Source organism: Hyperoodon ampullatus, assembly GCF_949752795.1.
Source record: "Hyperoodon ampullatus genome assembly, chromosome: 1".
NCBI classification, from domain to species: Eukaryota; Metazoa; Chordata; class Mammalia; order Artiodactyla; family Ziphiidae; genus Hyperoodon; species Hyperoodon ampullatus.
Genome location: NC_136914.1, coordinates 126,697,501 through 126,719,480, shown reverse-complemented (window position 1 = coordinate 126,719,480; position 21,980 = coordinate 126,697,501). Strand labels below are relative to the sequence as shown.

The window sequence follows — 21,980 nt, the reverse complement described above, 5'->3', positions numbered from 1 at the left end:
TAAAAATCAAATTTTAATCACACCTTTATCCTCTTCCTAGTGGAGATGAGCACCCAGAAACACCTGACCTCCATTCCCCTCTGCCAGTGCTCATCCTGCTGTGCTGTAATTTAATTCCATGTACTTTCAAACCAAACAAAACACAATTCTTCTTGTTTTACACAGTCACCACTCATTTGGATTGATTGATACATTCACCATTTTATCGCCCCATTCTGTGCGGTCCTTCCTGGGTCCTCCTCCTCGCCCAGCGTTTAGGGGGCCCTCCGTCTGAGTCTGCTCCAGGAGGCCCAAACTAAGACACAGTGTCCCAAGGGCCCAGGAAATGGATTCGGAACTGGCCTCGTGCAGAAGAGCCGGGCTGGTGGCAGCTGCATGCAGAGGCCCCGGCAGGGACAATTAAAGGCAAGATGTGAAAGCTGGTGCCTCTGGGGAGGGGGCCAAACAAGGGTGTGAGGCCCAGGAACGGGGATGGCCCAGAGGCTGCCTAGCACACCTGCCGAAGAGTGTGGGACAGAGGGAAGAACAGACAGACAGGGCGTTCAACAGGCTTCCCAAAGGTGAATGTTAAAGTTATTTGTGCTTCTACATTTTGAAATCTTCAGGCAAAAAGGTAGCAAAGATTGAATCCCATGTCTCTAACATACTATTTTGACAAAAGAGGTTCACAGGTGATAGAAAGATCGTGTGCTCTGCAGTCCGTGATCTAAAGGACACTGTGCCTGCACGCGGCTTCTCATCTGTGAAATGGGGACACTCAGAGGGAAAGGGTAGGGGAGGTCCAGCCTGCTCTCAATCAGCCACGCAGATAACAGCAGACCCCTGGGTGTCTGTCGTGATGAGAAGTAAGCGGTAACCGCAGGGCCTGGAGCACTTGTCTGGAAACAGACCTCGAACCACCGCCAAGCCACATGCGCTGGCTCCTGGTCCCCTGGGGCTCAGGCCCCTGCAGAGACCCTTCTCCCAGGACGATGCAGAGATGACACCTGGCCAAACTCCCAGAGGGAGAATGCAGGTTTGGCGGGGACCCCTCTTCTTGGGACCCCGGAGCCCCGAGGCCCTGAGCAGGGGCCTGTTCCGGCCTCAGGGCCCCCCGGGGCTGCCCCATGGCCGCTCCCGCTCCCACCTCCCAGTACCATGCGCCCCGCCGCCCCAAAACCCACCCAGGGGGCTTCCCTGGTGGCGCAGTGGTTGGGAGTCCGCCTGCCAATGCAGGGGACACGGATTCGTGCCCCGGTCTGGGAAGATCCCACATGCCGTGGAGTGGCGAGGCCCGTGAGCCATGGCCGCTGAGCCTGCGCGTCCGGAGCCTGTGCTCCGCAACAGGAGAGGCCACAACAGTGAGAGGCCCGCGTAGCTCAAAAAAAAAAAACAAGCAAACAAACAAAAAAAACCCACCCAGGACTCTCTGAAAACCCTCTGGCATCAGTCCCCCTTCTCATCTGGATAATGAGGTGATTTCAAGGTCCTTTCTAGCTCTAACAGCCAAGGATTCCAGCTTAGCATCAGAACACAAATTAACTTACTGTTTTAAGCAAAAAAAAAAAACCCAAAGTCAAGTTATTCCAGATAATTGTTATTGAGTTTGTAAGAAATTATGGTTAATTTTTAAAACGTTACTGAACTCGAACAGATATTTGCATACTCATACTCACAGCAGCATTAGCCACATTAGCCAAGAGGTGGGAGCTACCCAAGTGTCCATCATCAGACAGACGGATAAACACAATGTGGTCCATCCATACAGTGGAATATTATTCAGCCTTAAAAAGGAAAAAATTCTGACACCTGCTACAACATGGGTGAACCACAAAGATACTCTACTAAGTGAAAAAAGCCAGACACAAAAGTCAAATTCCTGAAGGCAGAAAGTAGGACAGTGGGTGCCAAGGGCTGAGGGAGGGGAGGGGGAGTGAGTGAGTGAGTGATGGGCACCGAGTTTCAGCTGTAGGAGGTAGGAGCCTTCCGGAGTTGATGGGTGATTTTTGCAAAATGATGTGAATGTACTTATTGCCCCAAACTGGACACTTAAAGATGGTAAATTTTATGCTCTATTTTACTACAATTAAAATATATATCTATTGACACCCTAGACAAAGGCAGAAAAAAGCCAAAAAGAAGATATTTTCAAAACCTTTATCTGACAAAGGATTTGTATCCCCAAAATGTAAAGAACTACTACAAAATCTATTTTAAAAATAATAAATAAAATAAAAATTTAAAAACTACAAGAAGGACATGAATAGGCTACTAATTCAAAAAAGAGAAAACCTGATCAGCCAAAGAGCCCGTGATGGAATGCTCAGTCTCACTCACAATCAGTGAAATGCAAATTAAAATGAGTTGGCATTTTATTGAAACAGGGAAAATTTCAGTTTGACAGTACCAAGTGTCGGTGAGCTGGGTAGCAAGGCCCCTGGTCCTGCTGGCGGCCAGAGCCTGGGTGAGGATCGGCCGAGACTGTCACAGCAACTGACTCCCCAGAACACGCTCTCACAGCCCCAGCTGTGCACACGGGCACCTGCATGACACTGTCCGCTGCAGCTCCTCTCAGAGAGGTCTGTTCCCAACCTTCTATCATGTGGCCGGCAATAGCAGAATGGATAAAAATTGGTGACATATTCATAATGGAATGCTACATAACAAGTAAAATAAACTAAAACTACAAGGTAAAGCTTGAAAGCATAATACAATGTTATAAAAGCGGCAGAATAAGACATGCAGTATGATTACAACTGTGTAAAATTTTAAAACACACAAAATGAACCAGTGAAAGGACCACAGCTGCAAGGTCCAGGGTGAGCAGGGAGGGACGACCAGGCGGGGCACCTAGGATTTTAGGGCAGTGAGACTGCTCTGTGTGACACTATGATGGTGGCTGTGTGACCTCAATCCATCTGTCCAAACCTTTAGAATGTACAGCACAAGGAGTGGCTTCCATGCACGCTATGCAACCTAAACTAATAATCATGTACCCAGCACAGCGGCACATGGGAACTCTCTGTACTTCCTGCTTAACTTTTCTGTAAACCCCAAACTGCTCTGAGAGTAAAGTCTATTAATTTTTTAAGGATTACATATCAAAGAAGAGAACCACACAAACAAGAGGATACTCTCGATACGTGTGGATCAATATCATATCTTTAAAGGGGGTATGGGGCTTCCCTGGTGGCGCAGTGGTTAAGAATCCACCTGCCAATGCAGGGGACACAGGTCTGAGCCCTGGTCCGGGAAGATCCCACATGCTGTGGAGCAACTAAGCCCGTGCGCCGCAACTACTGAGCCTGTGCTCTAGAGCTCATAAGCCACAGCTACTGAGCCCACACGCCACAACTACTGAAGCCCATGCACCTAGAGCCCATGCTCCACAAGAAGAGAAGTCACTGCAAGGAGAAGTCCGTGCACCATAACGAAGAGCAGCCCCCCACTCGCCGCAACTAGAGAAAGCCCACGTGCAGCAACGAAGCCCCAATGCAGCCAAAAATAAATAAATAAATAAATAATTTTTTTTTAAATAATGAAAAAAAATAAAGTGGGTATGAAACAGAGCAGGACCCTGGGGGGCCTCCTGGGGACGCATCCCCAGTGCCTCCCCCCACCTCTTGTCTGTAGAAAAGCTTTAGCCTCCTAGGCCCTCCCCAAATTCCAAACAGCAAATTTAACCAGAGAAGTGAGAAAATGCAGAATCAAAAGAAAACAGTCAAGCAAGACAAAACAACAATAGTTTAGCCACTGAACAGTGTCAAGGACCTCTAGTTCCTCCTCAAGGGCTCCAGGTAACATCCTGAGCTGTGTCCTTGAGCTGTTTTGCAGATACTAAAACCCCCACCAGGTGGAAGAAGTTATGCAGGCTGCCCACCAGCACGTAGACCCCCAACCGGCTGGAAGGTTGATGGTTGAGATTCCTGAAACATCACCCAGTTACCTCACCACCAACCAATCAGAGAATTGTGCACAAGCTGATCACATACCCCATGACCCCCTACCTCACACTGTCTTTAAAAGCCCTTCCCTGAAATCCATTGGGTAGTTTGGGTCTTTTGAGCATGAGCTAGCCATTCTCCTTGTCTGGTGCCTGTACTTTCCTTCCCCACAACCCAGTGTCAGTAGATTAGCTTTTCTGTGTATTGGGCAAACGGACCCAAGTTTGATTTGGTAACAGGCAATGATAGGCCCCCAGAGGGTTCTTGTGTCTACTACGGCATCTGGCACGTAAGAGAGGACGGGACACACCCTGATGCTTTGTAGACCAAGGAGCAAAGGAAGAGGGTCCGGACAGGGCAGGAGCGGGTAGGGCAGGGGAGGGGCTGGGTGTGCATAGAAGCCCCACTTGAAGATTGAGTTTACAGGAGAGGGAGAGGTGGTAGAAAATGGGTGGTATTCAAAGGAGATTCAGATGTATCAGTTTTTAAAACCTGGAGAATGAAAGAAGAAACCCTAAAATGAAGTTACCTCAAGATCATCGAGGGAGCGGGTGATGCTCAGCCTCCTGGACCTCCCGAAAGATCTCCGGGCAGAGGTACGCTGAGCCGGTGGCAGGAGTCCAATGCCCCGCCCAAACTTTGAGCCCTAAAACAAGAAAAAGATGTCGTTACCCTCTTGGGAGGAGACACTAGTTCTGCCTGACACACTGCCTGGAGAGACCGGAGGAGAGGAGGCCTCAAGGTCGTCCAGGTCAACCTCACATTACGAACGAGTCACCACAACCCAAAACGCAAAGTTGAAAAAAAGAGTCATCCCAGGGCCCCCGAGCGTTTGCTGTGCCACTTCCAACTATGTGTCCAGAGGACAACCCCAGCCTCAAACTCCTCGTCCAAGGGCAACGGAAAAACATGTGCGCATGTCTAGGAAAGCACAGTGGGCGGAGGAAATCATTAGTAATATAAAGGCTGGTTTTCAACAAGCTCGTGCTTTCACATAATTTTAGAAGCATTTTAGGAAATTAAAGAATCTCTAGACATTCAGCTGGTGTCTGAAGACCAAACCAACCCAAATGCATGAAATAACCAGCCATTAAAACATCTTATTCTTTCTCTGGGAAACGACCAGAATTAATTCACTGTCATTATGCCAGACATCTCCCCAAATGTGGTTCCAGCAAATGTCATCACATTTTAAAAATAAAAAGCATCACAGCTGAAAATCTCTGACTTGCTGGGTACTCAAAAGCCTAAGTGACCGGCTTCAGGCATAAAGGAAGCTACGGGTTTCTAAAGACTGCGAGGCCTCAGGCTCTCTCTGCTCCCCACCTGCGTAGGGACGCGGGCATCTTGCAGAAAGACAAAACCTTGCAGCACTCCCTTATAAAGCTCTCTGGGCTAAGTTTCTGCACAGCCAACCTCGCAGACACCACCCCCTGCAGAGCAAGCGGAGGGAGAGAAAGATCCAGAACGAACTAACAGGGAAAGAGAGGGAGGGAGGGAGACACAGAGACACAGAGAGCGGCGGAGACAGAGGGAGAAAGGAGCTGACTCAGGGAGAGAAGACGCAGAGACAAGCCAAGGCTCCATCTCAGATGCGTCGTCACCACCAGCAAAGGGCTCCCAGGGCGTAGTATCGCGTCACCACATGTGTTCAGCAAACCCTAGCATCCCAGCAAGAGCCCAAGAGAGAAGCCGTGTGCACACTGTCCCAGCAAACGCATCCTCCGTCTCCGTATGTCCACACCAGGCGGTGATGTGCCGTCAGCCTGCCCACCCGCAGTCCCCAGGCCAGTGGTGGAAAACAAGGGTGACACAGAGGGTGCTGGGAGCACAGAGGGCAACACAGACGCCCCACGGGGCTGCCGTGGAGCTGGGGCTAAGGGCAGGCGGGGGCCACTGGAGGGAAGAAGGCAGTGAGGGTGCCCGGCCACAGCCAGACCCCCATGGGCTTGAGAGCGTCACTCTGAAAGGGACAATGGCCATGGAGCCATGCAGAGGTGAAGCTGCATCTGGGCTGGGGCTCGGCCAGGATGCCTCTAAAGAAATCAAGTTGCACAGAAGTCCTGCCTGTCCCCAAATGGGCCCGGGGGACTGGTCACACTGCCTCTCAAAAGCTGAGGAAAAGCCTTTTTACAGGAGCCTGGCCTCCGAGAACCCCACCCCTGCCCCGAGCTGGGTGAGCCTGTGGTTCCAGTTGTGCTTCGCTCCCGGGGACAGGGACAGGCGCCCAGGCCCCGCCCCACAGGGCTGCGCTGTGACCACTGATAAGCCCACTCAGGCCTTGTCGAGACCCACACCCTTCCCCGCATCTGTGTCCAGGTCCCCCCTTCTCTGCCCCCACTCCACCCCCGGGAGCAGCACCCTCTGCTCACTGTGGGGCCTTGTTAGCAACTTACTAAATTTGACATATTCTCGAGAAAGATTTGTCTAAGAAGTGCCTTTTTCAAAAAATATGCCCAAAGCTGAGTCCATGTGTAAAATGTACCTGGAGCCCAGCGATCTCTCTAGAGACCCTCACCCCTGCCCCAGGGACCCTCCTCGCCGCACGGTGTGCCCCTTCAAGAGCCCCCTTCAGCCCCTTGCTGGGGGACGGAGTGTCCCAAGGCTTCCACTCTCAGCAGGAACTGGAACCACAGGTCCCCAGCACCACCCCCCTGCACCATCTCCCCAGCTGCCTGGAGGCCGCGGGCAGCAGGGGCCTTTGTTCTGTGTGTGCTCCCTTCTGGGACTACCTGCCTGGCCGGGTGGCACTTGCTCAGAGAACGCACAAGAGCAAAACTGCGTGAGGACCCGGGTGCCCAGTAACAGGGAGCCCATCACTGGGGACAGGGGGTCCACGCGGCCGGAAGGAAAGCAGCCGTCTACACGTGGCCGTGCACGGGCGCATTGCGGGACTGGGGCCTCAGAGAAGGAATAACGCCTACAGAGGTGTGAATCGACCCCGTGGTGACATTTCACCAACAGGGAGAATTTTCAGCTCTTATCGGCTGCTCCTCAGCGAGAGTCCCTGGCCCCCACCCCAGTGTATGAAGACGGCTGTGCATCAATAAACTGCTGGAAAATCCCCGCTGATCTGGCGCCCCCTGCTGGCACTACATCACTCACTCTCCCCAGACAGAACTAAACAGTAGCGATTAGGCAAAAATGGCTACAAATCCGCTTTCTTCAAAGTCAACTCCACTTCTTAAATCGCAAACAACTCATCTCAACTGCTTGCGAAGGTGAGGGGCTGAGGGCTGTCCCAGCTCCACCTCTCTACCCGCAAGCGCCCCGTACGAGGGCCAGCCGCCGGCATGGACCTCAGCGTGAGCCCTTCGTGCTCCTGGATCCTGCTCTGGATGGTCAACTCAGAACAGGAGGGCAGAGGGCCCCTGAGGGAAGCCTTCGAGAGGAGAAACAGCCAGAAGATGGAGTGAGGGCAGAACCGGGCCGCTGACGCCTGCCCGCCTGCCCACCGCCCAAGGAGAGGTCTCATTTTAGCACAAGCAGTGACCTGGACCAGCCAGTCCAGCCTCCTCAACCTACAGATGAGAACCCGGCAGCCTGTGAAGGGCCTGCTCAGGCCCACACGGCCAGCAGGGCCCAGACCCAGATCTCGTTGCACCACAGTCAGAACCAGAAACTCCTAACTTAAGGGTATAAACACTAGACCAGAAGCCCCAGTGGGGCAAGGGCTGTGTCCCCCCCTCAACAGTGCGGGGCACACAGCAGGTGCTCAGTAAGCACTTACTGAACAAATTAACCAAGGATGCCATTTAGCTTAAAACAGAGACCATATCACCTGAAGACCTGCCCAAGAGAAGCCGAGGAGTAGGATTTCCAGCTGACATACTTACTTCTCCCGTCATATCAGTCAGAAAGCAAAACCATAGCAACTGCTCAACAGAGAATTTCCCACAAAGAACTGCTAACCAGGAATCAGAGAACTGAAAGGGCAGAAAGAGACTCCAAGATGCCAGGACGGGAAGCGGCTGCACCCCCGGGGCTGGGACAGTATGCGACGAGGAGGACTTATTTAAACTCTGCAGCCAGATGAGGGGCAGATGGGACCCGGACCTCGGACCTCAGAGCGGGCACAGGCAATGGCTGGTGTCTGGGGGGTGACAAGGCCCCGGACAAGGCGGGGAAACCGCAAACTGGACTCAGCGGCAGCAGCAGGAGGACCCTCCTCCTCTCGCCTGGCTGCTGGGAGCAGAGCCAGGTGGGGACCCAGCTGGCAAGGGGAAGAGGGCACAGACCCCCGTCCTAGAGCCCATCACAGAAGGCAGGCTTGGGGCTGAGGGACAACAGCTGAGTAACAAGCACAACTTGTGAGATCTGGTTCCTACAAAACTCTCCATATCAGGAAGAATTCTAAGCCCAAAATCAAATCAATTTTAAAATCAACAAAATTCCATTTCCAACACAACACTGGACAAACACAGAGCGGTGACTCTGGAATAACATGTGGGAGCTGAAGAGGGCTCCTGGTCACAGTGAATCACCTTCTCGAGAAAGAAGCCAAGACTGGGTGTCCTGCTCAAGGAAGAAAAGGGTGAATATGTAGGAAAGGACATCCAACTCGAGACAGAAAATTAAGGAATATGTTTGTTTATTCAATAAATGTCTAAGAGCCAGGCAGTCATCAAGAGTGAAAACCTTAAAAAGACAGAAACAAGGTATGTGGCAAAACTTCCAAGCCAATAAAGGAGGTGATGAAGAAAGCAGGAAAACCAACAACAGCCTTGAAAACAAAACACACAAACAAAGGCAGGAAAGGAGGAGAGAGCCTAGGAAAAAACAGACTTACAGAAAGTATACAGTAATATCATGGAACCAAAACTACACATGCCAGTAATCCCAATAAATATAAATGGACTAAATTTGCCAATTTATTACAGTCTTACTCTTCAATCTCAGAATGTCAAAATGGATCAGGAAAAACATCCAACTACCTGCCACTCATAGTAACAATCCTAGAACACAGAGAAATGGAAAAGTTTAAATAAAAGGACAGAAAATGCTGACTCAGAGAAAGCTTGTGTAGCTATGTTAATAACAGACAAAACAGATTTCATCTCTAATAGGGTTTTTAAATAAGAGATTCTATACACCAAAAAGGAAGAAAGTGAAGAAGAGAGGAGGAAAAGGGGGAGGAAAATGCCACCATTGTTTTTATAACTTTATGAGGTTAGAATAAACTTGATACCAAAACCAGACAAAAACAATGAGAAAAGGGAACACTACAAGATAGTCTTACTCATAAACACAGATTCAAAAATTCTACAAAAATACTAGCAAACCAAACCCATTAGTGTATAAAAAGATAAGCACAAGTTAGGCTTATTTCAGGAATGCAAGCATGGTTCAATATTCAAAACTCTATCAGTGTAATATACCATGTTAGCATTTTAAAGGAGGAAGCCCATTTGATTGTCTCAATGAACACAAAAAGAACCAAAAAAGAAAGGCCAAAATTCAACACCCATTCATGATGACAAGTATTAACAAATACGAACAGAAGTAATCCTGGCAAGGCAGCTGCACAAAGAAAGCAATGAATCAATTGTACTTTTATATATCACAAAAGTTGACATTTACAATTTTTAAGTAGGTACCCATTTACAATAGTAATAAAATGTATAAGGTACTTAGGAATAAATCTGGCCAAATAATCTAAGAAAAAATCTAATTAACAACATTTATGAAGGTAGCTATAAAACTTTACTGAAAGAAAATAAAGAAAACCTAAATAAATGAAGAGAGGTACCATTTTCATGGATAGGAAGACTCAATATCCTACGTATGTCAGTTCTCCCAATAAAAAAGTCAACAGGGCTTCCCTGGTGGCGCAGTGGTTGAGAGTCTGCCTGCCAATGCAGGGGACACGGGTTCGTGCCCCGGTCCGGGAAGATCCCACATGCCGCGGAGCGGCTAGGCCCGTGAGCCATGGCCGCTGAGCCTGCGCATCCAGAGACTGTGCTCCGCAACAGGAGAGGCCACAACAGTGAGAGGCCCGCAAACGGCAAAAAAAAAAAAAAAAAAAGTCAATAGCATTTTTTTTTGGAGAATTTATTAGCTGATTGTAAAATCTATATGAAAGAGCAAGGCTCAAAAAAAAAAAAAAAAAAAAAAGAGCAAGGCTCAAGAAAAGCCAAGATCAGAAAAGGTGATTCGGCCTATCAGATACGAAGACTTACTACAAAGGTACAATTTTGAAGGTAAAGTGCAGTTGGGGTATTGACAGTGGAGGACAGAAAACTGAGACCCATGTATGTGAACACACAGCACACGGCAGAGGGCACCACTGGGCCTCGTGAGAGCCTGAATTTAGTGCTCCAACAACTGGTCGTCCACATAGAGGAAGAAATGAACTTGCCACCCACATTATTTCATTCACAAAAATCAACTCCAAAAAATTTTAGGGGAAAAAAAGGAGAAAATCTTTCTGTCCTCAGGGTAGTAGTGAATGTGTTATGTCAAAAGTGCAAGATAAAGGCTGACAAGCTGGACGACATTAAAGTCAAGAACTTCTGTTCATCAAAATGCCACAGCACACGGAACATGGAGAGGGCATTCGTGGAACGCTTGTAATCGGCAAAGGTTAATAGCCAAAATCTGTAACTCCTACCAATTAGAGAGAAAGACAACCCAACAGAAAAATGGGCAGTTTTCAGTAGGTGCCTCACAAAGAGGAAATCAAATCTTTGTGCTCAAGGGAATGCAAACTAAAGCCACAGCAAGATACCATTTTACAACTAACAGATTGGCAAAAACTGGAGGAGTCTGGCGAAGGCAAGCTTCAGCAAGGATGTGGAGCGATCTGAGTTCTTACAGTAGCTGGTACGGGACTGCCAGGAAAACAGCATGTTTCTGCACGGTTACAGCATTCTGAGCAAATTTTACTGAGACTTGGGACCTGTACTAAAAGTTTCCACGTCCTGGGACTCAGCAGTTAAATTATGACCAAACAGATGGTGAGAACTCCAGGTGAGACTGACATTTCAAAGGAATGAGGCCTGGAACACCTCCCAGAGAGGCTGATCTTATGTCCCTCCTGAAGACACCCACTTGCACTGCAAAGGGTGAGAGGAGAGACCCAGGATTTTTCCCCTGTCTACAAAGAGGATTTGCTTAGAGTAACGGTTTCTCTCCCCCTTAAGGAGGGGAAGGGGGCAGCACGTGTATAATCTGGATCCCTGTTTTGGGAGTTGAGGGGTGATACCCGATGTGGTTCTCGTTGCTCCAGTCCAGGGCAAGGACTGGGCACGAGGGAACCACTGTCGTATTGTACATCAGTAATTAAAGCTGTGTCTGCTCCAGAGACCTGTCTACTGTCAATACAAACGGATACAGAGACCAAAAGCTTAACACCCGGCCCTGATACAAACCAGCCATTCCATTCTTTGGATAGACCCTGAGAAATGCCTTCATATACATGCCTGGAGACGTGTGCGAGAATGTTCACCAACGCATCATCAGTCATTCTGTTAATGGCTGTGTGTGTGTGTGTGTGCGCGCACATGTGCGTGTGTGTGGTGGTGGTATACTCACACGATGGAATGTTACATAGTTAGAATGATGAACTGCAGCTGCAGATGGTATCATGGATAAATCTTTGAAATGATATTCAGTGATTTCAAAACAGGTTGCATGAGACTGTGTTATAAAGCCATTTTTATAAAGCTGAAGAAACAGCAAAACTAATCAATAAGGGATTCAAGCACTTCAAACACTTGTTTCTGGCAGTGGCCACTTAGCTCTGAATATTCTCACTTTTCCTGGAAACTATACAAAACCAAAGAACAGTAAGGGGTGGCATTGCTTTGTGTCTCTGCTCCTTTGCTCCCGTTTCCTTCACCTCAGTGTTCCCCACTCTCCATCCTACAGACTGCATTCAGCTCTGGGAAGCCCTGCCGTGCCTATTCCAGGAGGGCCCAAGCGCTTCTCCCCTGCTCCCCCTGGCACCTCCACCGGCCTGGGTCTCAAGGTCCACATGCAGCACCGAGCCCCCCAGAGAGCGCTCAGTGCACGTGGTCAGAAGGAAGGCCTTGTGGAGAGCGAGCCCGTAGGGAGCTAAGGAGCCCAGAGTGCCCTTCCCAGCCCACCCCCGGCCCCAGCCCCTCTGCCGGGTTGTGTTATCTCCCCAGACCGGCTGACTCTCTCCATTGTTCGCTTCCTTTCCTCTTGCTTGGGCAGAGAGTGATGCAATGTTGCCCAAGGGCATTGTTTACAAGGCGTGAAGATCAAAGCTGCTGTTTTTAGAGGGAATTATATCATGGGGCCCTAACCTGGCCTTTTTAGTATTCTCCAGAATTTTTTAGAATCTATTTTAAAACTTCCTCTCATTGTACTAGAAAAACTGCACAAGATCTGTCTGTTGAATCCAATACTCTCCTGGCTGGATAGCTGATGAGCCTGTCATTAGCAATGCCATAGAAATACCACTACAGCTTCCAGTACCAATCCTCACTTTGATCTCATTAAAAGAATTAAGAAAGTAATTTTCATTTTTTTCTCCTAAGGCATTATTTTTAGTAAGTAAAATATGTTCAGATTCCCATAATAAAACAATCAAAACAATACAAAATAAAATTATAGTGTCCTGGACCCTTCCCAGTTTTCACTTACTAACCTGAGGTAACTACTACTATCTGTTTGGAGTGTTTCCTTTTAATTTTTTCTATATACTTACATATAAACATATGTATGCTTTAAAATGTCATAGGTTTATTTGGAGGGTATTGAAATACATTACACAAAAGCAGGATCATATTAAATATGCACATGTGACCTGCTTTTTCACTTTGGGCGCCTTGGGGGGCTGTCCACGTGGGTAATAACCCGCCCCACCCCCCCACGGCAAAGCCCAGAGCCACAGTCCCCTCTGACCAGTGATGGACATCTGGGCTGCACACCTGCCTGTGCAGCCACACTTCCCAGCCCCCCTTGCAGCAGGGTGCGGTCACGTGAGGAGGCCTGGACAATGAGGAGCAGCAAAAGAGCTCCTGCAGCTTCTGCTGGGACTCCACCGCTCCCTCCCCCCCTCCTGCAGACTCCCCTCTCCTCCTGCAGGCTCCCACCTCTTGCAGGCTCCTCCCCCTCCTGCAGGCTCCCCCCCTTCTGCAGGCTCCCCCCTCCTGCAGGCTGCCCCCCTTCTGCAGGCTCCCCCCTCCTGCAGGCTCCCCCCTCCTGCAGGCTGCCCCCCTTCTGCAGGCTCCCCCCTCCTGCAGGCTCCCCCCTCCTGCAGGCTCCCCCCCTTCTGCAGGCTCCCCCCTCCTGCAGGCTCCCCCCTCCTGCAGGCTCCTCCCCCTCCTGCAGGCTCCCCCCTCCTCCTGCAGGCTCCCCCCTCCTCCTGCAGGCTCCCCCCTCCTCCTACAGGCTCCTCCCCCTCCTGCAGGCTCCCCCCTCCTCCTGCAGGCTCCCCCCTCCTGCAGGCTCCTCCCCCTCCTGCAGGCTCCCCCCTCCTCCTGCAGGCTCCCCCCCTTGCAGGCTCCTCCTCCTGCAGACTCCCCCCTCCTCCTGCAGGCTGCCCCCCTTCTGCAGGCTCCCCCCTCCTGCAGGCTCCCCCCTCCTGCAGGCTGCCCCCCTTCTGCAGGCTCCCCCCTCCTGCAGGCTCCCCCCTCCTGCAGGCTCCCCCCTCCTCCTGCAGGCTCCCCCCTCCTGCAGGCTCCTCCCTCCTGCAGGCTCCCCCCTCCTGCAGGTTGGAATGTAGACGGAAGCCATCTCTGTCTGCACCTTCAAGTGGAGGCACAGCCGGGTGGACTATGGCAACAAACAACAGCAGGAACCTGGCTCCTGATGAACAAGGAGGCTCCACACCAGCCCTGGGCAGCCCCACCCAAACTCTTAACAAACTCTTAATAAAATGGAAAAGCATCCATTTATAAACATTACGTAACTCTCGTCAACAATGTCATACACTCGGCTAAGTCTACGAGTGATGCCCTCCCAGCCCCCAGCCCAATATTTCACGGCTCCCCACGAGGAAACAGTTCAGGAGCATCACCTGGGTCAGCGCACTAGGAGTCAGAGCCCTGGATGTGACTGGGAGGAGGTCAAAATGCCGAGCATTCCCTCTGCAAACCTCCCACTTGACCAGTGTAATGAAAGAGCCTGAGAGGCGGAGAGGTGTCCACCTGAACAAGCAAGCGTAGGAAAAGTGGGCCTCTTCTCTTTGGCCGGTTTCCTTCCAGGCTTCCACAAGAGTAAGGGGTCCCAGAAAGCCAAGGGGTCCCAGAAAGCCGAGATCTGGACTGAGCTAGGGTATAAAAGACCAAGAAGACAGTGACAAAGCCCTGGTAAAGGAGCATCCTGAAAAGATGACTGTCTGGACAGAGAACTAATAGGACTTAGAGACCAACTGGTGACTGAATGCAGTGGTATAGTCCCTCTAAGAGTTGGCTTTCTTTGTGCATACAGAATAGAAAGGCTGCGTGCCAGAGTTTCAAGGGGAACATTTAATACAAAGAGTTGTCAAGTATAACATGGAAGCAATCATAAACACAGAGACCACTAAAGACCATCCTAGGGCTACGAGAGAGAGACAGAGAGACAGAGAGAAAGAGAGAGAGAGAGAGAGGGCGCTATGGGGAGGGTATCAGTGGCCGTTCCCCAGGCCCGGGATCAGGTGTGCTTGCCCCTCACTGGTCACAAGCAACACCCCTCAGGGGCACAGGCAGCCAAGGCTGGCTTAAAAGGAGAAGCTGGGGGGGGGTTAGAAGTCCACTAGGGGTGTGAAAAGCTCCAAGGTTTCCCCAGAATCCACAAGGCCATGGAGGGCTGTGCCCATGCGCAGGGCTGCGGCTGCACCGGCAGGAGTGGAGGCCCAAGCGGGGCCATCAGCTGCCTGGCTGAGCCCTGAAGGCTCCACACACACAGGCCCCTCGGCAAAGACCGAGACTGACCGGCTCCAGGCATTTCTAAGGAAATCTCTGCCCCGTCACTAGCTGACCTCTAAGCGAACCAAGCCGAGGCCTCGTGGTCACATACAACAAAGAATGCACCGGACAGAATTTGCTCAGAAAAGCCCCTAAACAAACAACAACAAACAGCAAGGAGGGGAGAGCGCATCTCCGCTCCCAGGATAGCTGCGCGCTGCGCGGGGCTCCCTGCTGTTTATGGGTTGCACGAAGATCAGATGGAGTGTGCAGAGGGCGCCAGATGCTGGGCTGAGCCAGGAGGCCCAGTCTTTCGCCTCTTAGCGCCCAGCCCACACCTCTTTGCCAGCGTTGGACACTGGAGCTGGGCCTCGCAGACGGTGCTCTGCCGGCGTGGGCTCGATGGCCGGCTCTGCCAGCGGGGGCTGCGCTGGTTCCCGTCGGGCTGTTTTCCAGGCGGCGGGAGCAGACTGTGCCCGCCTCCTCTTCAGGGCCATCGTCCTCCGGCAGCCTGTCCCTGGGCAGCCCTGGCTGCAGCCCCGTGGCCTCCTCGCCTTGGTGCTAAGTCTCCGCCTGGTTGCCGCCCTTGCCCCTCTGCTGCTTCCTCCCTGGGTTCCGTTAGTGCCCGCTTGGCAGTGGGCCACCTCTGGTCTGGCTACCGATTCTTCATGCTAACGTCTCCCTGTTCAAATCGCTGGTGTGTTTTCTGTCTCCTGGCCAGATCCTGACAGACACAGCCTGATTTTGCACAGCGTAGGACACTGAAGCCACTGTCACCACAGAGGGGAACTGACAGTAACTCCGGACACCAACTGCTCGACCTTCCACGACCTCTGGCCCCTCCCCCTCCTGCTCCTAACCCCTCTTCCTCTTCCCATTTCCAGCACTTCCTTCCTCCATCCCTTCCTGGCCTGTCCTCTGCTCATCCTGACAAGCCGCCAGCCTGCTCGAACCAGGCCAGGAGGGACACCAGGAGGCCCACCTTAGGACCCTGGAAGCTTCTGCCGCTCCAGCAGGGGCTGTGGGATTAGACTGCACTAATAATGCAGGGGAAGCCAGTTAGCAAAGAGCAATGGATACACTTCCAGAGATTAGAGCTGGAATGCAATACAATACAATTTATTACTACTTATTTTTAGATAAATCATGTGTCCCATCACATCACGAAAGGAACGCCACCTGACTGTGGGCAAGTCGCTCAATGTGTATAAACCCTGCTCTCCTCGTCAGTAAGATAATGAGCTCAGAGGGCAAATAAGGAAATAAAGCACACTGCAAACAGTGAATGCTACACTGCTATTTTCCAGCACTGGTAACATCAATCCCATGTCAAGTACTTCATTCTTTTGTTACAGTATAAGCAATAACAGCCAATACCTTCGTTTTCACTACATTTTTGTTGAAGGTTAAAGAACATCAAAAAGAAGCCCAAGACCCTCCTAAGTATAGTCCATTGCTCTCTGACAAAGGCGCAAAAACAATACAAGGGAGCAGTGATTGTCTTTTCTACAAACGGTGCTGGAACAAGAGATAGCCGCATGCAAAAAAAAGTGAATCTAGATACAGACCTTACACCCTTCAGAAATTAACTCAAAATGGATCACAGACCTGGATGTAAAATAAAAAACCATAAAACTCCTAGAAGATAGCACAGGGGGAAACCCAGATGACCATGGGTTTAGTGATGCCTTTTTGGTACAACACCAAAGGCACGATCCACCAAAGAAAGAATTGGTAAGCTGGACTTCATTAAAATTTAAAACTTCTACTCTGTGAAAAACAATATCAAGAGAATGAAAAGACAAGCCACAGAATGGGAGAAAATATTTGCAAAAGACACATCTGATGAAGGACTGTTACTCAAAATAAACAAAGAACTTAGGTGGCACAGTGGTTAAGAATCCGCCTGCCAATACAGGGGACACGGGTTCAATCCCTGGCCCAAGAAGATCCCACATGCTGTGGAGCAACTAAGCCCGTGTGTCACAACTACTGAGCCTGCACTCTAGAACCCACGAGCCACAACTACTGAGCCCGTGTGCCACAACTACTGAAGCTCACACACCTAGAGCCCGTGCTCCGCAATAAGAGAAGCCACCGCAATGAGAAGCCTGCGCACCACAACGAAGAGTAGCCCCCGCTCGCTGCAACTAGAGAAAGCCTGCGCACAGCAACGAAGACCCAACGCAGCCAAAAATAAAAACAAATAAATAAATAAATTTATATTTTAAAAAAAGGAACTAAAGGCCTATTTCTTAAAAAAAAAAAAAAACTCAACAGTAAGAAAACAAACAATCCGATAAAAATAGGTCAAAGATCTTAACAGACACCTCAACAAAGAAAATATACAGATGACAAGTAAGCATATGAAAAAGATGCTCTACCTCACGTGTCATCAGGGGAGATGCAAAGTACAACAGTGAGATGCCACTACCTACGTGTCAGGATGGCAAAAACGCTGAACACTGACAACACCAAACTGCGGCCAAAATGTGAAGCAACAGAAACTTTCATCATTGCTGGTGGGAATGCAAAACGGTGCAGCCACTTTGGAAGACAGTTTCTTACAAAGCTAAACATTCTCTCACCACACGAGCCAGCAATCCCACTCCTTGGTACTTACCCAGAGGAGTTGAAAACTTATGTCCACACCAAAACCTGCATGCACACAGATGTTTATAACAGTTTTACTCAGAGTTGCCGGAACTTGGAAGCCACCAAGGTGTCCTTCAGAAGGTGAATGGATACATAAACTGTGGTACCTCCAGATAACGGAATAGTACTCAGTGCTAAAGAGAAATGAGCTATCAAGCCATGAAAAGACATGGAGGAAACTTCAATGCATATCACTAAGTGAAAGAAGCCAATCTGAAAAGGCTACAGACTGTATGATTCCAACTATACGACAGCTGGAAAAGGCACAACTACGGAGACAGGGACAAATATCAGTGGTTGCTGGGGGAGGGCAGGGGAGGGCTGAACAGGCAGAGCACAGAGGACTTTTAGGGCAGTGAAACTACCCTGTCTGATTCTACAATGGTGAATACACGTCACTATAATCTGTTCAAGCCCACAGAATGCGCACCACCAAAAGCGACCCTAATATAAACTATGGACTCCGGGGTTACTGACTGTGACAAAGGTACCCTCCAGTGAGGGATGCTGATGGTGGCAAGGCTGCGCGCCTTTGAGGGTAGAGAGAACTCTCTGTGCCTTCCTCTCAATTTCATTATAAACCTAAAACTGCTCTTAAAAATAAAGTCTTTAAAACAAAAGAGACGACTAAGCCCAAGGTTTGACTCATGAACCTACTTAGTCCTGACTGCTGAGCCTTAGACAAGTCACTTAGCCCTCGAGGACCGGTCACCTCACCTGGAGAGCGGGTAGCATGGCACCCTGTCTCTGGGTCTCCTGAGGTCGGAGGCCCTGTAGGGAGTCTGAGACTTGCCACCAAGTGAACAGGCATGAGGGTGCTCCGCAGTACGCCAGACAAACACCATTTATTCCTGCCAGTGTAACAATTCACATGCGCAGTGGCAATGGAGAAAACCCATTTGTGGGATATGTATTAAAAGAGGTGGTGAATTCCCCAATTTCTGATAACATTTTAGCCACCTTCCAGGGCCTTCCCTTCCCAAGCCCTCCCCCAACCAACAGGGAAGCCCAGGCCAAAGCTGCCGCCCACACCACCCACAATGCCCACCCCGCCCACCCCACAGGTGGAAGGAGACCCCAGCCCATGCAGTTCCACCGAGGGAACGGGAGGGAAGGTGCGCACAAGGGCAGAAGTCCTGCTGGCCCGGCCACTTAGGAATTCAGTCAAAACTTGCGTGACTACAACTGTGTTTACAAAAGCACCAATCTATGCTTAGATACATCACAGTGTTACATGGTCGTTTAGGGGAGCTAAAACTATGGGAGGCCTGTCTTTTCCTTCGTCTTTAAGTTTTCTCTGATGTGTTCTACGATGAAAAGTAATAAGACTTGGGAAGGGGACGGATCCTGAACGGAACGTTCAACAAACTCCGCAGCCCAGGCCACAGCCTCCTCCAGTCTTTGGAGGGTTTTCGTGTGGGATTTTCAGCTGCTGGGAACAAAAATGTGAACAAACCCAGAAAAGGTGTTTTAAATCACAAAGGTCCTCAGAGGACGGTTCCTTCCAAGCCAGCCAAGCTGAGGGCCAGCCCTCCTCTCAGCCACGGCTGCTTCTCACCCAGCCCACCCGGCCAGCACAGATGCCAGCACCGCCCAGCCTGCAGGGCCAGGCCTCCTGCTGTGCTGAGCCCCTCCCCCCACTCCGAACCAAGCTCCCGGCCCCGCCCCCAGCTGTCTGATGCTCAAGCCACGAGCCACTGCCGACTTCAGCTGGCGTTTTTCTCTCACAGCAGGACTTTCTCAATGAAGGAAACACCAAGGTGAAGCTCCCCGTCCTGAAGCGACCAGTCTCTGTGCTTCCAGAATTTTCTTGCTTCAAAAGGGCATGAGGTGGGCTTCCCTGGTGGCGCAGTGGTTGAGAGTCCGCCTGCCGATGCAGGGGACACGGGTTCGTGCCCTGGTCCGGGAGGATCCCACATGCCGCGGAGCGGCTGGGTCCCTGGGCCATGGCCGCTGAGTCTGCGCGTCCGGAGCCTGTGCTCCGCAACAGGAGAGGCCACAACAGTGAGAGGCCCGCGTACCGCAAAAAAAAAAAAAAAAAAAAAAGGGCATGAGGCCTCAGCCACTGGGGCCAGAGATGAAGTGGGCTTCAAAGGGGCTGCCGGGACAGGCCCCTCCGGCACCCACGGCAGCAGGAAAGGGTGGGAAGCAGGGAGGAGGGCCTCACCCTGGCCAGGAGGTCACCATCTCTTCCACCGCCTGTCCCACCTGACGTCCCGCCGCGCCCCGCCCCGCCCCGCCCCGCCCAGAGCCAGGGCAAATCCAGGCAGACATGCCCTGAAGCCGACATAGGCCACCAGGGCAGCCAGAGGAAGGCGGAACTGGGCAATGAAGGTGCCGTCGCTGTCAATAACTGACCGAGTTATGAAACCACTCTTACCTTTCCTGACCCTCCCCAAACAGGCTTACCTTTTTGTCTTCCTTAGTCTTTCTAACATTTCGATGGGGGCCGAAAATGTTCTGCATCCCGAGAGCCTTCCTGGCCCAGTCCCTTTTCTGGGTGCTGGGCGGGGGCTGCGCGGGGCTGCCCTCCACCCGGTAGCGGTCAGCGGGAATCTTGCTCATGGGAGGGGGCAGCGTGCCACAGTTGATGCTGGACCAGCCGTCGGTGGAGTCCGTGTAAGACTCCTGGTCGCTGGTGTGCCCGCACTGCCACTCCTGCAGGACGTGGACCGGGAGCCACCGCTGGCCAAAGCCACCACCAGGGCCCGCAGCGCCCCTCTTGGAAGGAGGGACCAAGCACCGCAAGGAGGCCGGGGGGCCTTCCGCGTGAGGAGTGGGCCCCAGGTGCTTACCGTGGTCCCGGCACCTGTCGGCCTGCGGAGCGGCCTCAAACGGGGCTCCCTCGGGGTCGTGGCCGAAGGCCCCGTTCCAGGGGCCCCCCCAGGGCTGGGAGCCCCTCCCGACCACACCCTCCCAGGCGCTGCCGCTGGGGCCGTGCCTGCTCGAGCTGGCGCCCAGGTCCAGCACGAGCACTCGGCTGCTTCTGTCCTCGTGGGTGAAGTTCCCGATGCCGCTGTCGCTGTTGCTGCTGGTGCTGGTGTTCTGGTGAGCATCTGCGTCCCCGTCCGCAAAGGCCCGGGCCCGCACGCCTTCAATCAGCTCGCCCATGTCGCGGTACAGCACGGAGATGAACTGCAGGACCGGGAGCGAGGACGCAGGGAACTCCAGGCAGCCATTGGTGTCAGGGTCGGCCGTGCACTCAAACCCGAAGCGCCGGGCGATGCCCTGGTGGATCTTGTGACTGAACAGGTCCGGGTCCACCATGAACACGTGGCAGGACGTCCGCAAAGCGCCCTCCTCCTCCTGCGCCAGGCTCCCGTCATCGGCCGCCTGCATGGTCACCAGCCCGAAAAACCTCCTGTCGTCTGGGCACACGGCACTGAACGCCAGCCTCTCGGCCGGGTATCGCGCCAGGACGGCAGCCTTGTCCGTGCACAGCTGCACACAGTCGTGCATGATCTGCATGGTCACCAGTGAGTGGATCTTCTGCTCGGCCCGCAGGCGCCGCAGGCAGCCCCGGATGGCCTGCACGCTGTCCGATTCCAGGCTGCAGCTGGTGGACGGCAGCTCGATGGAGCCCAAGTAGCCCACAACCATGGCCACGTTCAAAATGCTTGCGTCCACCCCAAAGTCTTCATGAGTCTCCAGCCCAACGCTGAAAACAGAATCATCGTTCACAACTCTAGGTATCTCCTCCTTGGAAAGCAGGCTGGTATTTGGATTATTTACACTTTCATGGCCAAGGTCAAATCGCCCAGTGGCTGATTCTGAAAGGGATCTTTGTTTCAACTTCAAGGGCTCTGAACTGCTTGCTCGAAGACCAGGGTGTTCAAAGATCATGTTGAAAATCCCTCCGGACTGCATTTCCTCAACGACTCTCTCTGCTCTGTTTATACCTAATGCCTTAGAGTCGAGTTTGGGCTTCAGCCAGCCTTTTCCTTCATAAAATCCAACCTCTTCGTCACTAGAGCAGGACTCCAGGTGGCCGATGCCTTCACCAATCACCATGTGCAGGACACCAGAACATTTCCCGATTAACTTCACCACGTCTTCATGGGACGCTTTCTTCACGTTGATCTCGTTGACAGCAAGTATCTGGTCGCCGGCACGGAGGCCCACAAAATCCGCAGGGCTGCCTCTCATGACACAGCTGAGCACACAGGGCGCCTGCCCGGAAAGCGCGAATCCGTACCCCGCCCTTCCTCTGGCCACCTCCACGGTCCGCATCCGGGGGGGCGCCGTCCCGAGCAGCGGCCGCTCCCCCAGGTCCCCTGCTCTGTACATCTCAAAGTGCTTCCGAGACCAGGAGCATAGCTCACTATGCCAGCGGATCCATGGTTCAGGGAATGCTGGAAGCTACCGTAGTTCTCCTTGAAATAATGCCCTAAGGAAGAAGAATAAAGAGCTCGTTGTTAAAGATCTCATATTTATACTGCTTACTGCTACTACCCAAACATAAAAAGATAATTCACAACAAAACCGTCACAGGAAGAGTCTCTCATTGCCACACAAATGTCAGCGTGAAGGAGACACACTATCT

General features: G+C 51.7%; 1 protein-coding gene across 3 annotated transcripts in view; it reads right to left on the bottom strand.

Annotated features, from left to right (window-relative positions):
* The window catches only part of RGS12 (regulator of G protein signaling 12), a gene marked incomplete at its 5' end in the record, with an annotated part of 90,482 nt that extends 68,758 nt beyond the window's left edge, over nt 1-21,724 (bottom strand). For all 3 annotated transcript variants that reach the window (XM_079698188.1, XM_079698189.1, XM_079698190.1), the window contains 2 exons: nt 4,453-4,569; nt 19,847-21,724. In XM_079698188.1, coding sequence (XP_079554314.1) covers nt 4,453-4,569; nt 19,847-21,724 — 1,995 coding nt within the window. The remainder of the gene's footprint in view (nt 1-4,452; nt 4,570-19,846) is intronic.
* Between the last annotated feature and the right edge of the window lie 256 nt (nt 21,725-21,980).